This window comes from Lutra lutra, chromosome 17, assembly GCF_902655055.1.
Source record: "Lutra lutra chromosome 17, mLutLut1.2, whole genome shotgun sequence".
Taxonomy (NCBI): domain Eukaryota; kingdom Metazoa; phylum Chordata; class Mammalia; order Carnivora; family Mustelidae; genus Lutra; species Lutra lutra.
The window spans coordinates 48985654-48999908 of record NC_062294.1 but is presented as its reverse complement, the minus strand read 5'-3'; the positions used below and the strand labels follow the sequence as shown (position 1 = coordinate 48999908).

At 40.6% G+C, this 14255-nt stretch overlaps 1 protein-coding gene across 6 annotated transcripts in view; it reads left to right on the top strand.

Annotated features, from left to right (window-relative positions):
* Positions 1 to 13874, top strand: part of ZNF112 (zinc finger protein 112) — a 41935-nt gene extending 28061 nt beyond the window's left edge. For all 6 annotated transcript variants that reach the window (XM_047711231.1, XM_047711233.1, XM_047711232.1 and 3 more), the window contains one exon: positions 9308 to 13874. In XM_047711231.1, the coding sequence (XP_047567187.1) occupies positions 9308 to 11802 (2495 nt within the window). In that variant the 3' untranslated portion in view covers positions 11803 to 13874. The remainder of the gene's footprint in view (positions 1 to 9307) is intronic.
* The last annotated feature ends 381 nt before the right edge of the window (positions 13875 to 14255 follow it).

The following is a 14255-nucleotide window of genomic DNA, read 5'->3' as shown; positions in this document are numbered from 1 at the left end:
AGCAAGAGAGAGCAGGAGCAGGGGGAGGGGCAGAGCAGGGAGCCCCACGCAGCTCCATCCCAGGACCCTGGGATCATGACCTGAACAGAAGGCAGAGGCTTAACCGACTGAGCCCCCCAGGAATCCCTTCATCTTTAAGTAAGAAGGTGCTCCCTACAAATTATCGTGCTCTTCTTTCTCTTGGTGATTGGCTGGCTACAGCTAGATCTGAATCCACTAAACTTTTCAGAAAAGTATTTGGCAATTTTAATTTTCTCTGTGGGAAGAGACTGGAAAGCAGCAACTCTGTACATCAGTGAGCATAGTATCTGGCAAGAGGGCCCCCTAAGTCCACAGGGAGGCAGTGCTCCCCCTCAACCAGGGGTACATTTCATGTCCTTGTGGCTCGGTTTTCTTATTTCTCAAGAGACGCTAAATATATCTCAGTCCTTCCCAGTTTATAGTCCTTCCTCCTGTCCAGACTCCTAGAAAGTCTGAGGATGGAATGACAGACTTCAAAGCACATGTCAAGGACGTCAGATACACCAGTAGGAGTGTTATGTGAGATTTTTGTATCTGTCAACTACTGAAGAGAAACCTCCGCATTCACATTACCAGGAGCAACTTGGGCATGACTGCGTGTGTGCACGTGTGTTACACACACACACACACACACACACCAAAGTGTCACAGCTCTTCTGGTTCTAATGATTCTTCTGCTGAGGGACCCTGAGGCCAGTACCAGCATTTGAACACCTTGGAGAAACCCAGAAACTTCCCCTTCAATGAAGACCAAAGTATCTTCAGAACACATATTAAGCTCTTTCAGTATTGGAGCTTCCCTGGCTTCGTGGTACTAATCCATTTATTTATTTATTTATTTATATTATGTTCAGTTAGCCAATATACAGTGCTTCATTAGTTTTTGATGTGGTTCCATGATTCATTAGTTGCATAGAACACCCAGTGCTCATCACATCACATGCCCTCCTTAACACCCATCACCTGGTTACCCAATACCCCACCCTTTTGCAACCCTCAGTTTGTTTCCTGGAGTCCAGAGTCTCTCATAGTTTTTCTCCCTCTCTGATTCCCCCCCCCCCCCGGCCTCTTTTTTTTAATGCCATGAGGAGCACCTGAGTGGCTCAGTTGGTTAAGTGTCTGCCTTCGGCTCAGGTCATGATCCTTGGGTCCTAGGATCGAGCCCAGTGTCTGGCTCTGTGCTCAGTGGGGAGTCTGCTTCTCCCTCTCCCTCTGCTACTCCACCTGGTCTCTCTCTCTCTCTCTCTCTAATTAATTAATTAAATTTAAAAATAAAAATAAAGTGCCATGAGTCCACTGGTGGGCCAGATTTCTTCAGCATTATCTTTAAATAATCTCTCATAGATATTTTCTTGCACTCTGATCTCCTTCTCTGTCCCAACCTGATTGTCACTCCCTATAGTGAAAAAGAACAGCTGAGAAGTTGGTGTTTTTCTTACAGACAGTTCCTAAGAATTCCTCATCTTTAACTCTGCTTTCTTTAGTTTATTGTTATCTGGCACTGAACAAAGAAACTCCGCATTCCTATCAGTGGGTCTCAGCTGCTCTCAGCTGTTTCCCTCAGTAGTTTTAATTCCCTTATGGCTTACTAGGATATCAAACATCACTGTGTTAATAATTGCAACCATAGTTTAACTTTATATGTTAACCTGAATTTAAACCTCAAGTTTTTTTTTTTTAATATTTTATTTATTTATTTGAGAGAGAGAGCACATGAGAGGGTGAGAGGCAGAGAGGATGGAGAGAAGCAGATTCCCCACTGAGCACAGAGCCCAATGCAGGGATCAGTCCTAGCACCCCGAGATCATGATCTGAGCCAAAGTCAGATGCTTAACTGACAGAGCCACCCAGACGCCCCTAAACCTCAAGTTTTAACACAAACTTTCGTAAACATTTAGGGAAATCTGACAGTTGCCAAACTGATGTTTATCTGGAGTTACAATTCCCTGCCAAAATTTACTTTTTTTTTTTTTAAGATTTTATTTATTTGACAGACAGAGATCACAAGTAGGTCGAGAGGCAGGCAGAGAGAGAGGAGGAAGCAGGCTCCCTGCTGAGCTGAGAGCCCGATGCGGGGCTTGATCCCAGGACCCTGGGATCACAACCCGAGCCGAAGTCAGAGGCTTTAACCCACTGAGCCACCCAGGCGCCCCTAAGATTTACTTTTTAATAGAAAACTTAACACATTTGCCTTAACTAACTTCAGACACAAGGAAGATATGGAGAAAATGTCATGTTGCTAATAAAATATACAAATCTGGTTTTTAAATTATACATATGTTTAGTCTGTTTTTCTTATAACTTTTTTGATCGTTAATAGTGGTTCTGATATCAAATCTCAGGCTGTGGTAGGCCTGCCAATTTTATGCTCTCATATAAAGGGGATTTTCTGCATTTTGCCCTCTGTTCCCACTCTACATAACCTGTTCTTGTTTCCATATATTATATGTTTCCCCCTGCAGACTGAATTAAAACTGATTTTAAAATTATAGCCTTGTGGCATGGAGTGGGGGTATTGGAGCCATTTAGAAAGGTAGAATTCTTCTCACGCTCACAGGGGACATTCACCAAGATAGACCACACTCTGGACCATAAGACACCCCTTTACCAAATTTTAAAGAAGAGAAATCATACAATGTCTGCTCTCAGACCAAAATTGAATTTTATTAGAAACCAATAAACTAAATAATTGGAAAATCTTAAAATATACAGAGAACCAACAATACACGTCTAAGTAACACATGGGTTAAAGTAGAATCTTGAGAGAAATTTAAAGATATTTTGAACTAAGTGAAAATTAAAACACAGCTTATCAAAATTTGTGGGATGCAGAGAAAGCAGTGCTAGGAGGGAAGTTTAAAACACTGTAGGCATATATGTTAGAACAGAAGAAAGATCTGGGGCACCTGAGTGGTTCAGTGGGTTAAGCCTCTGCCTTCCGCTCAGGTCATGATCTCAGGGTCCTGGGATCGAGCCCCGTATCGGGCTCTCTGCTCAGCAGGGAACCTGCTTCCCCCTCTCTCTCTGCCTGCCTCTCTGCCTACTTGTGATCTCTCTCTCTCTCTGTCAAATAAATAAATAAAATATTTTATTAAAAAAGAAGAAAGATCTAAAATCCACCATATAAGCTCCTACCTTAGAAAACTAGAAAAAGAAGAGCAAATTAAATCCAAAGTCAGCAGAAGAGAAGAAATAATAAGGATTAGAGAAGAAATCAAATTGAAAACAGGAAACCAATAGAGGAAAACAAAAGAAAATAAAGACTGGTTCTTTGAAAAATCAAAATCAGTAAGCATCTAGCCAGGCCAACTAAGAAGAGAGAAGATACAAATTACTAATATCAAACATGAAGAGGGGACATCACCCAGGTCCTATGGACATTAAAGGGATAATAAAGGAATACTATAGACAAACTCTAAGCCCACAGATTTGATAACCTAGATGCAATGTACCAATTCCATGAAGAGCCTAATTTGCCAAAACTTAACATGAGAAGAAATTGACAATCTGATAAGGAAAATGAATCGATAACTAATAACCTTCCAAAACAGAAAGAGCAAACTCATTCAATGGTGAGGAAAAGCAATGGAGACCCAAGAAATCCTCCAAAGGTTAAATATACTCTCCCAGAGCTAAGTCTCAGATGTGGTGAAGGGAGTGGCCAGCTGTGCAAGTGTTTATCCGTATCCTCTACTGCCCAAAAAGTGCCTTCCTTTATCTCGCTTTCTAAAAGGTCAGTAAGACTCTGGGAAACAAACTGAGAGTTGTGGAAAGGGAGGGGGGTGGAGGGGATGGGGTAACTGGGGGATGGGTATTAAGGAGGGCCCGTAATGTGATGAGCTCTGGATGTTATAAACAACTAATGAATCATTGAACACTATACCAAAAAAAGCCAACAGTGTCAGTAAGAATGCAAGGTCATCTCATCCTGGGTCACCCGGATTGATATTCTTGACTAGCTTCTATTAAAAGAGGAGAGAAAAAGAAAATATAAATCGAGATTTTTTTTCTCTTAATTCATTACTATTAACTCTTACTAACTAGCTAACTATTAAATTTAAAGGAATTGTTTGGTATTTACAACACCTATAACATTTGTTGTTGAATTGGTTCATAGGAGATGCTGGAATGATGGACTTTCTCCAACTCTAAAGCAGGATCACTAAGGAAGTGAAATAAATTATAAATTCTCAGCTTTCCTCCTTGAGATGAGGTCTTTTAGTCCTCTTTTGCAGTGCATATTTTCTCCATCAGAAAAGTTCATTTATGAATTTGACTTAACACAGTTTCTCATTGGCACCCGGCCTTTGATACTAAGGTAGAACTTTAACATTGAGAGAAGGAAAGGAAATGACAAGGTGTTCTGGTATGCGCCCCTGGCTGAAGGAAGTTCAGGTTCTGTTGTTAAATGCGTAATTTTTCCATAGAGCCTGAAACCAAGTGAAATAACCTTTTTTTTCCCCTTCCTGTATTCCTTTAACATTGGAAAGCCACTGGTCAAATAGAAACTTTAATCTCTTAAATATTTGAGAGGGGTCAGTCATGTCATACGTGATGTACGGTTCTCTATTGAAAGAGGTATTTTTTTTAAATTATTTTTTATTATTGTTAGTCACTATACAGTACATCATTAGTTTTTAGTGTAGTGTTCCAAGAATCATTATTTACATATAACACCCCCCAAAAAACTGTTCATAGCAAGCTGCTATCATGTCCTCAAGCCACCATGTCAGTCCCAAACGATAGAACATATTAAATGGTATCTTTATGAATACATACTGAGAGTTTCTGATGATACCAAACAAAACTGTAAGCATCATGATGAACTCTAGCTAGATGCTAAGCTTCTCATGCATAAGCTGTTTACTTTATCTGCCTCCTGTAGTATGTCCTAATGCAGGACTCGATCCCAGGACCCCGGGATCATGACCTGAGCTGAAGGCAGGCACTTAACTGACTGAGCCACCTAGATGCCCCAACTTGTATTTTTTCTTCATCTTTTTTTTTTGTATTTGTATTTTGTATTTGTATTTTGTATTCTTCACCTTTTTAAATGTTTTTTATTTTATTTTTTATTATTTTTAAATTTTGTTAAAAATTTTTTAAGATTTTATTTATTTGACAAAGATCACAAGTAGTAGGCAGAGAGGCAGGTGGAGGGGGTTAGAAGGGGGAAGCAGGTTCCCCACTGAGCAGGGAGCCTGATTTGGGGCTTGATCCCAGGACCCTGGGATCATGACCTGAGCCGAAGGCAGAGGCTTTAACCCACTGAGCCACCCAGATGCCCCTCCTTCACTTCATCTTTAGGTAATAAGATATTCATGTAACAACTGGAAGCCTGGCTTTTGAGAAGCCGGAGACATCACTAAATGTCGTAGGGTTTTTTTGGTAGGGGGGAAGGGCAAGGGGGTAGAGAGAGAGAGAATCTTTTTTTAAAGTTTTTTTTTAAATTTTTTTAAATTTATTTGACAGACAGAGATCACAAGTAGGCAGAGAGGCAGGCAGAGAGAGGAGGAAGCAGGCTCCCCACTGAGCAGAGAGCCCGATGCGGGGCTCGATCCCAGGACCCTGGGATCATGACCTGAGCTGAAGGCAGAGGCCCCAACCCACTGAGCCACCCAGGCGCCCGAGAGAGAGAGAATCTTAAGCAGGCTCCACGCCCAGCACAGTCTGACATGGGGCTTGATCTCACAACCCTGAGATCATGACCTGAGCTGAAATCAAGAGTTGGACACTTGACCCCCTGAGCCACCCAGGCACCCCACTTGTATTTTTTTCTTAAGTACCAAGAGGAGTATGTATAGATGTGCCATAAAGTTTTACCCTGCAGTCTTTGCTGTGCCCCCGATTCTAATGCCACCCCAGCATCAGTGTGGCATTTTCTTTTTCCCTTTTTTTTTTTTTTTAAGATTTTATTTATTTATTTGACAGACAGAGATCACAAGTAGGCAGAGAGGCAGGCAGAGAGAGAGGGGGAAGCAGGCTCCCCGCTCAGCAGAGAGCCCGATGCAGGGCTCGATCCCAGGACCCTGGGATCATGACCCGAGCCAAAGGCAGAGGCTTAACCCTCTGAGCCACCCAGGCGCCCCGCCATTTTTTTTTTTTTAAGTTGGGGATAATGAGGGGTTACCAGTAGATTTTATACAAGAAAAAAATACACTATTTTAAGTTATTTTAAAAATTAAAAAGACTCAATCCACAAGATTCCTGTGACCTTGGCTTTTCTCATCAGCGGGTGATCCCCTAACGGTAGCCCTGCCTCTTACACAGCTTTTCAACTTTGTGGCAAATTTACCGTCACCAGTTTCTTTCCCATGAACAACAACACGTATCCATGCCCTTATAGTTCTGAGAGTGAGAATGACTCACCCTGGGATCTATTCATCATATGCTTATTGAGTAACTCCTGTTTGCTGGAATCAAAGAGTTCATCCTGGTAGATAATATGTTCTAGTGTGGACAGACAGACAAACACAGAAAAGGAAGAATGATTATGTTTGAAGATAGTATTCATGTATGAAAAGAATCCTGTTTTACTGCTTTTTTTTCTGGATGCTGTAGAGAGTTAATGGGCTGTCAGGTGTTAGAAAAATACATGTTGGGGCATCTTGGTGGCTCAGTCGGTTAAGTGTCTGCTTTCAGCTCAGGTCGTGATCCTGGGGTCCTGGGATCGAGTCCTGCATTGGGCTCCCTGATCAGCAGGAAGCCTCCTTCTCCCTCTGCCTGCTGCTCCCTCTGTTTGTTCTACCCCCATCCCTTTCTCTCTGTCAAATAAATAAGTAAAATCTTTTAAAGAAAAGAACTGGGGGTGCCTGTGTGGCTCAGTGGGTTAAGCCTCTGCCTTCAGCTCAGGTCATGATCTCAGGGTCCTGGGATCGAGCCCCGCATTGGGCTCTCTGCTCTCTCTCTGCCTGCCTCTCTGCCTACTTGTGATCTCTATCTGTCAAATAAATAAATAAAATCTTTAAAAAAAAAAAAAAAAGAACTGGAGGGGATTCTGTTAAGTGAAGTAAGCCAAGCACAGAAAAACAATTATCCTATGGTTTCACTCATACGTGGAACATTAGCAGTAGCAGGGAGGACCATAGGGGAAGGGAGGGAAATCCAGAGGGGGCGAAATCAGAGAGGGAGATGAACCATCAGGGACTATGGACTCTGAGAAACAATCTGGGGGTTTCAGAGGGGAAGATGGTGGGGGGAGTTGTAACAGGGTGATGGGTATTGAGGAGGGCATGTGCCATAATGAGCACTGGGTATCATACTTAATTAATGAATCATTGAACACTGCATCAAAAACTAACTATGTACTATACAGTGGCTAACTGAACATAATAAAAAAATAATAAAACCAAGCCTGTAATGAGAAGAAAAAAAAAAGCTTCAAGTTGCTCTTTTCCAAAATGGGAACTAAAAGATTGTTTCACTTTATATTCCTCTTAAATATCTGGGGTTTATGACATGTTTTTTTCAGTATCAACTGTGTTATGTCACTCTTCAATAAATGAATAGATAAATGTACGTTATTACATCAGCCCTGCTGAATCCATTGTCTGCAGGAAGGATACTTCTTACCAGGATATGAGGATTTGCTGTCTGCTTATAAGCAGAGTGTTAATAACTAAGTGACAGACCATTTCCACCAAAATGTGCCTGTCTTCAAGTCTTATGGGGCTTCAAAATCCCTAAACATTAAAGTATTTTTCCAGGAAAAGGACACAAGCCAAAGTCAGTGTTCATTGAGTTTTGGTTTTTGGTGATTTGCCTCAAAGGACACCCGAAGGTGCCAGGGAACTTGGCTGTGCTCCCTCCTTCCACCTCCATTTTTTTTTTTTTTTTTCCTGTCTTTGGAGTTGAATTCTATCACAGTGTTTCACATTCTGATCTATACAATGTCCTTTGCTAATTGTAAAATATCTTTTATTTTATTTTATTTTATTTTATGTTTTCAGTGTTCCAAGATTCATTGTTTATGCACCACTCCCACTGCTCCATGCAATACGTGCCCTCCTTAATACCCACCACCAGGCTCACCTAACCCCCAACCCAGCTCCCTTCTAAAACCCTCCAAAGATACAAATGCAGTGAAAAGAAGAGCCATATGTACCCCAATGTTCATAGCAAAAATGGCCACAATCACCAAACTGTGGAAAGAGCCAACCAAGATGCCCTTCAACAGACAAATGGATAAAGATGATATGGTTCTCAAAAAAAAAAAAAAAAAAAAAGATATGGTTCATATATACCATACAATTTTTTTAAAGAGTTGAAACTGATATAGCATAAAGTGACTTAGAAGAGTTGTTTATTCTCATGATGATAAACAGCTTATTAGAGAGTCCATATGATGCCTCTGTGTTTACCTTTGCACAGCATTTAACACTCTCCTAACACAAACTAAGACATTGCCATACCCACATGCCAGAGAAAAAAAGCAAAAGTTATTATCAGGACAAAAACCATTTGTCTACTTGAATCCTATTCTTTCCAATTTGAGAATACTGCCTTCTAGTTTGTCTGTGGGATCTCCAGGCAACTCATGATAAACCTATGATAATACTTATATGGTTTTAATAGGGCTTTGAACAGGGCTACCATGTTTGATGTTTCTAGGTTGTGTTGCAAAGCCCTGATTTTGAGGCATACAAATAGCCTGAATTATGTGGATCCTACTTATATTCCTGAATATAACCAAAGAAGAGCTACTTTCTAAGTACTCTTAGAAGTAGTAACATGAGGGCGCCTGGGTGGCTCAGTGGGTTAAGCCGCTGCCTTCGGCTCAGGTCATGATCTCAGGGTCCTGGGATCGAGTCCCGCATCGGGCTCTCTGCTCAGCGGGGAGCCTGCTTCCCTCTCTCTCTCTCTCTCTCTCTCTCTCTGCCTGCCTTTCTGTCTACTTGTGATCTCTCTCTCTGTCAAATAAATAAATAAATAAAATCTTTAAAAAAAAAAAAAAGAAGTAGTAACATGAGGGGTGCCTGGGTGGCTCAGTGGGTTAAGCCTCTGCCTTTGGCTCAGGTCATGATCTCAGGGTCCTGGGATTGAGCTCCGCATTGGGCTCTCTGCTCAGCGGGGAGCCTGCTTCTCCCTCTCCTTCTCTGCCTGCCTCTCTGTCTACTTGTGATCTCTGTCTCTGTCAAATAAACAAATAAAATCTTAAAAAAAAAAAAGTAACATGAATTTTTCCATAGTTCATTAAAGTTTCATGTCATGACCTAAGTGCAAAATCTTGAAAATCTGGATAAAAAATTCACTCGTGCACATGTCTAAATTCTCTTTATCATTATAGGAGCCAAGAGTCAACACAATATGGAGAGTAATCAAGAAGTGGGATTACACTACATTTCTCCCAAAGAGGTTTCTTCCCGGCAGACCTGGCAACAGGGTGCAGGCAGGTTAACCAGGTGTCAAGAGTCCATGCAAAATTTTCAAGGAAATATTTCTCAGTTGCAAAAACGAGGCGATGTCCCCTGCAAGCTTTGGGCAGGAGTGCCAGTTCATATTTCTGAAGATGAGAACTGTATATTGACTCATATAGATGATGTTTCTAGTTGCCTAGAAAGTCAAGAATTTCCATCTTGGAGATCCCAGCATTCCTGGAGGAAAATGTATCTGACACAGTCACATAATTATCAGTGTAGATGTCAGCAAATTTTGATGAAAAATAATTTCTGTAAGTGTGACAGCACCAGTTGGGTATCACATCACAATGACAATGTGGGAGTACACAGGCCAGAAAAAAACTACAGCTGCCATGACTGTGGAGGGAACATTATGAAGGTTTCATTGCTTAATCAAGACTTAATTCAAACAGGGCAAAAATCCTATCCCTGTCATGAGTACAGAAAAGCCTTCAGTGATGATTCCAGCTCGGAAATTTATCAGCAGTTACACTTAGAAGGGAAGACGCATTCTTACTGTCCGTGTAGAAAGGGTTGCAGTTCAGCTCTTTGTATTAATCCAAGTGTTCATAGAGGAGATGGTTGTATTTTTGAGAGTTCACACCTGCAGAGAGAACATAGAGAACATACAGAGGAGAAGCCATGTAAATGTGGATATGGTGAGAACTTCAGTCAGTGCCCCTCTCTTAACACTTGTGAACTTATTCACACCGGGGAGACTTCCTGTAGATGCAATATTTATGAGAAAGACTTCAGTCATAGATTAGACCTTAACAGTATTTTTAGGGTCTGTTCTGTGGAGAAGCCCCAAGAATATGAAGAGAATGGGGATGTCTTTAATCAGAGTTCTTGTCTTCAAGTCCACCAGAAAACCCACACTGAAGAGAAACTAAACACAGATGTGGAATATGAGAAGGGGTTTATTTGTAGCTCAAATCTTAACATTCAGCGTAGGGTTCACATGGGAGAGATTCCTTATAATTCCGAGGACTGTGGTAATGGCTTCAGTCTGGCCTCCCATTTTCAGGACCTTCAGATAGTCCACACAAGGGAAAAGCCATATAAACATTATGCATGTGGAAACAGCTTCAACCAAAATTCATATCTTCAAGGTCATCAGAAAATTCACATTGGAGAGAAAGCTTATAAGGATTGTGGGAATGGCTTCAGTTGGAATTCAAAACTTAAAGATCGTCAGAGAGCCCACGCTGGAGAGAAGCCATACAAATGCAATGCCTGTGGTAAAGGCTTCAGTCATAGGTCAGTTCTTAATGTTCATCAGAGAGTCCACACAGGAGAGAAACCTTATAAATGTGAGGAGTGCGACAAGGGATTTAGTCGGAGTTCATACCTTCAAGCCCATCAGAGAGTCCACACTGGAGAAAAGCCATACAAATGTGAAGAGTGTGGGAAGGGCTTCAGTCGCAATTCATACCTTCAAGGCCATCAGAGAGTTCACACTGGAGAAAAACCATACAAGTGTGAAGAGTGTGGGAAGGGCTTCAGTCGGAGTTCACACCTTCAAGGCCATCAGAGAGTCCACACTGGAGAAAAACCATTCAAATGTGAGGAGTGTGGGAAGGGATTCAGTTGGAGCTTTAATCTTCAAATTCATCAGAGAGTCCACACTGGAGAGAAACCCTATAAATGTGGAGAATGTGGTAAGGGCTTCAGTAAGGCCTCAACTCTTCTGGCCCATCAGAGAGTCCACACAGGAGAGAAGCCATACCAGTGTGATGAGTGTGGTAAGAGCTTCAGTCAGAGATCATACCTTCAAAGCCATCAGAGTGTCCACACTGGAGAGAGACCATATATATGTGAGGTATGTGGGAAGGGCTTCAGTCAGCGAGCATATCTTCAAGGTCATCAGAGAGTCCACACTAGAGTGAAACCATACAAATGTGAGATGTGTGGGAAGGGCTTTAGTCAGAGTTCACGCCTTGAAGCACATCGGAGGGTCCACACAGGAGGGAAACCATACAAATGTGAGGTATGCACAAAGGGCTTCAGTGAGAGTTCACGCCTTCAAGCACATCAGAGGGTCCACACAGAAGGGAGGCCCTATAAATGTGAACAGTGTGGTAAGGGTTTCAGTGGGTTTTCAAGTCTTCAAGCTCATCACAGAGTCCACACTGGGGAAAAACCATACAAATGTGAGGTGTGTGGAAAGGGCTTCAGTCAGAGATCAAACCTTCAGGCTCATCAGAGAGTCCACACAGGAGAGAAACCATACAAATGTGATGCATGTGGTAAGGGTTTCCGTTGGAGCTCAGGTCTCCTTATTCATCAGAGGGTCCACAGTGGTGATAAATTCTATAAAAGTGAAGAGTATTGTAAGGATTATCCTTCATCAGAGAATCCATACAGAAATGAAGTTCTATAAAACAGTTCTGTTTGTTCTGAAGCCCTCAACTAGGAACTGAAATTTTCCAATCACTACAGCTATTATAGTAGAAAAAATTTCTTTAATGAAAATGTAATGTTTCTGCCCAACCTCAACATTCACAATAGACCACACAGCAGAGACATCTAACCGGAGAGTTCCCATAAAGGAATTTTGTCACAACTCTAACAGGCATTGTGCATGACTTTAACTATCGTTGCACTAGGGCTTTTAAAAGATAAGAGTAACAAAAGTACAATGATGAATGTGCCTAAACCCATGTCCTATCTAATACAAGCTTAGTGAGGGAAGGGGCTTCATTCATTACTGAGTTTACAAAACCATGACATTGTGTGACTCATTGTAGGTGCTCAGTACTTTTTGCCTAATGACTAAAAATGTATAAAAGTATCCTATTTAAAAATTTTATTAAGTTCATCCCCCCCCCAAAAAAAAAAAACGTTTAAAATGTTTGGAGGAAGAATCCTGCAAGTAACCTTGATATAAGCACTTCAAGTGCGAAAACATTCCTTGAAATACTGGATATCAAGCAATACTGCAATCTGAAATTACATGAACTTGGCTGTAACCCTGTGGGGATTGGCTCCAATCCTTTGTCCTATCTTAAACAGGATGAGCTGAATTCTTACCATGTGGTCTCTTGCTATACAGTATACCATCAGTTTAAGTTTAGCACTCTGTGTGTGTGTGTGTGTGTGTGTGTGTGTACACATGTATGTGCACTTTAAACGACAGTACAAACTGAAAAACAGTGTTTTTGGTTACACTGCATTTTACATAATTGACTTTTTACTCCTGCCCTGTGTGTTAAGGCAGAGTTTTACTGTAATATTTGCAAAGTGTCAGAAATGGTTACTAATGAAAAATACTTTCTTAATAAATGTCAAAATTACAATACTTTGGTTCTTTAGTCTCCATATTGACATCAAAGTTCTTTTGATCTGACTGATTTCTAAGAGTTACAGTGTTTGTCCAATACAAACCTCCTTAGGTGTAATCTGTGATGCTTTTGGAGGGCTTTAATTTTATCAAATTCTCCATCCCTGTCCTCCCACTCACACAAAGAAAGGAAAAATCTTGAATTTTTCTGAACATCTTACAAAATGTATTGGTAATTAAGATAGGATTGCCTTTTACTTGCTAGTCTCTATCTTCCAAAAACAATGCATTCTGTTGGTGGGTTTGAAAAATACACAAGTTTGTTAGAGCAGAGTCATACTATATATGTACACATGTATATATAGTGTATGTACACCATATATAGGATATGTAGTATTTCCAGTTGGGTATGCACATTTTACATACATGCATATATATCTATGGAAATACTATATATATATATATGTAAAATGTGCATACCCACCTGGAAACATAATTTATGATAAAGCAATTTTAATAGAAAAAAATTGTAGAATGTGGGTAATTTTTTAAACTGGAAATAGGTAGGTGTTTGAATAAATTTCTCTAAATTCCTACCAAATGGAGTTACAGAAAGTAAGGAATCAATCTAAAATGACAAAGAATCATGCATATTGTGCAGGGAAAATGTGATTGTACCTTCATAATATCCAGTTATTTAAGTCTGTATACATATGTGTTCAAACACATACTTCATAGATGTTGTATGAAAGATTGCTCATCATATATGCAGTGGTTTTCTCTGACAAGCAAAATTTGGCTTTGTCTTTTCTTTTTTGTACTTCATTTATAGCTTTTTTCAACTAACATTTACCAACTTTACTGAAGTAATAAACTGCTGAGATATTATTCCCCATGGTTAAGAACCCAAATGTGTTTACTCTATTTCAGTAGGTGGCATTATGGCCAAAACTAAAGAATAAAATCCCTGAAGTTAATTTTCAAAATTCCCTGGGTTTGGGGGGATACAGATAAATTGGGTGTCAGCACCCTTATCTTTCTGTGAAATTTCTTTAGGTCTCAATTTAGCCTAGAATGCCCTAGTACAATTCAGTAGTGTTATAAATTGGTGCATTATAATTTTTCTTTTTCTTTTTTTTTAAGATTTTATTTATTTATTTGACAGAGAGAGATCACAAGTAGGCAGAGAGGCAGGCAGAGGAAGAGGGGGAAGCAGGCTCCCTGCTGAGCAGAGAGCCAGATGTGGGGCTCAATCCCATGACCCCGAGATCATGACCTGAACCGAAGGCAGAAGCTTAACCCACTAAGCCACCCAGGTGCCCCTGCATTATAATTTTTCTATCACATTTCCCTCATTGGATGAACAAGGTGACCAAAGTACTCACTTAACCTGGCTTCCAAGAGGCTAGTTCAAGTTGCACTATATCATCAGAAATCAGGGTTTCTAATGCATTTCTTTACTGTCATCCCCTACAAAGGAAGGTCATGAGAGCTCATGGTGGTTTTATCATTTAGGGTGATTTTAGTTTTAAGTAGTGAAAAATGTAACGTAA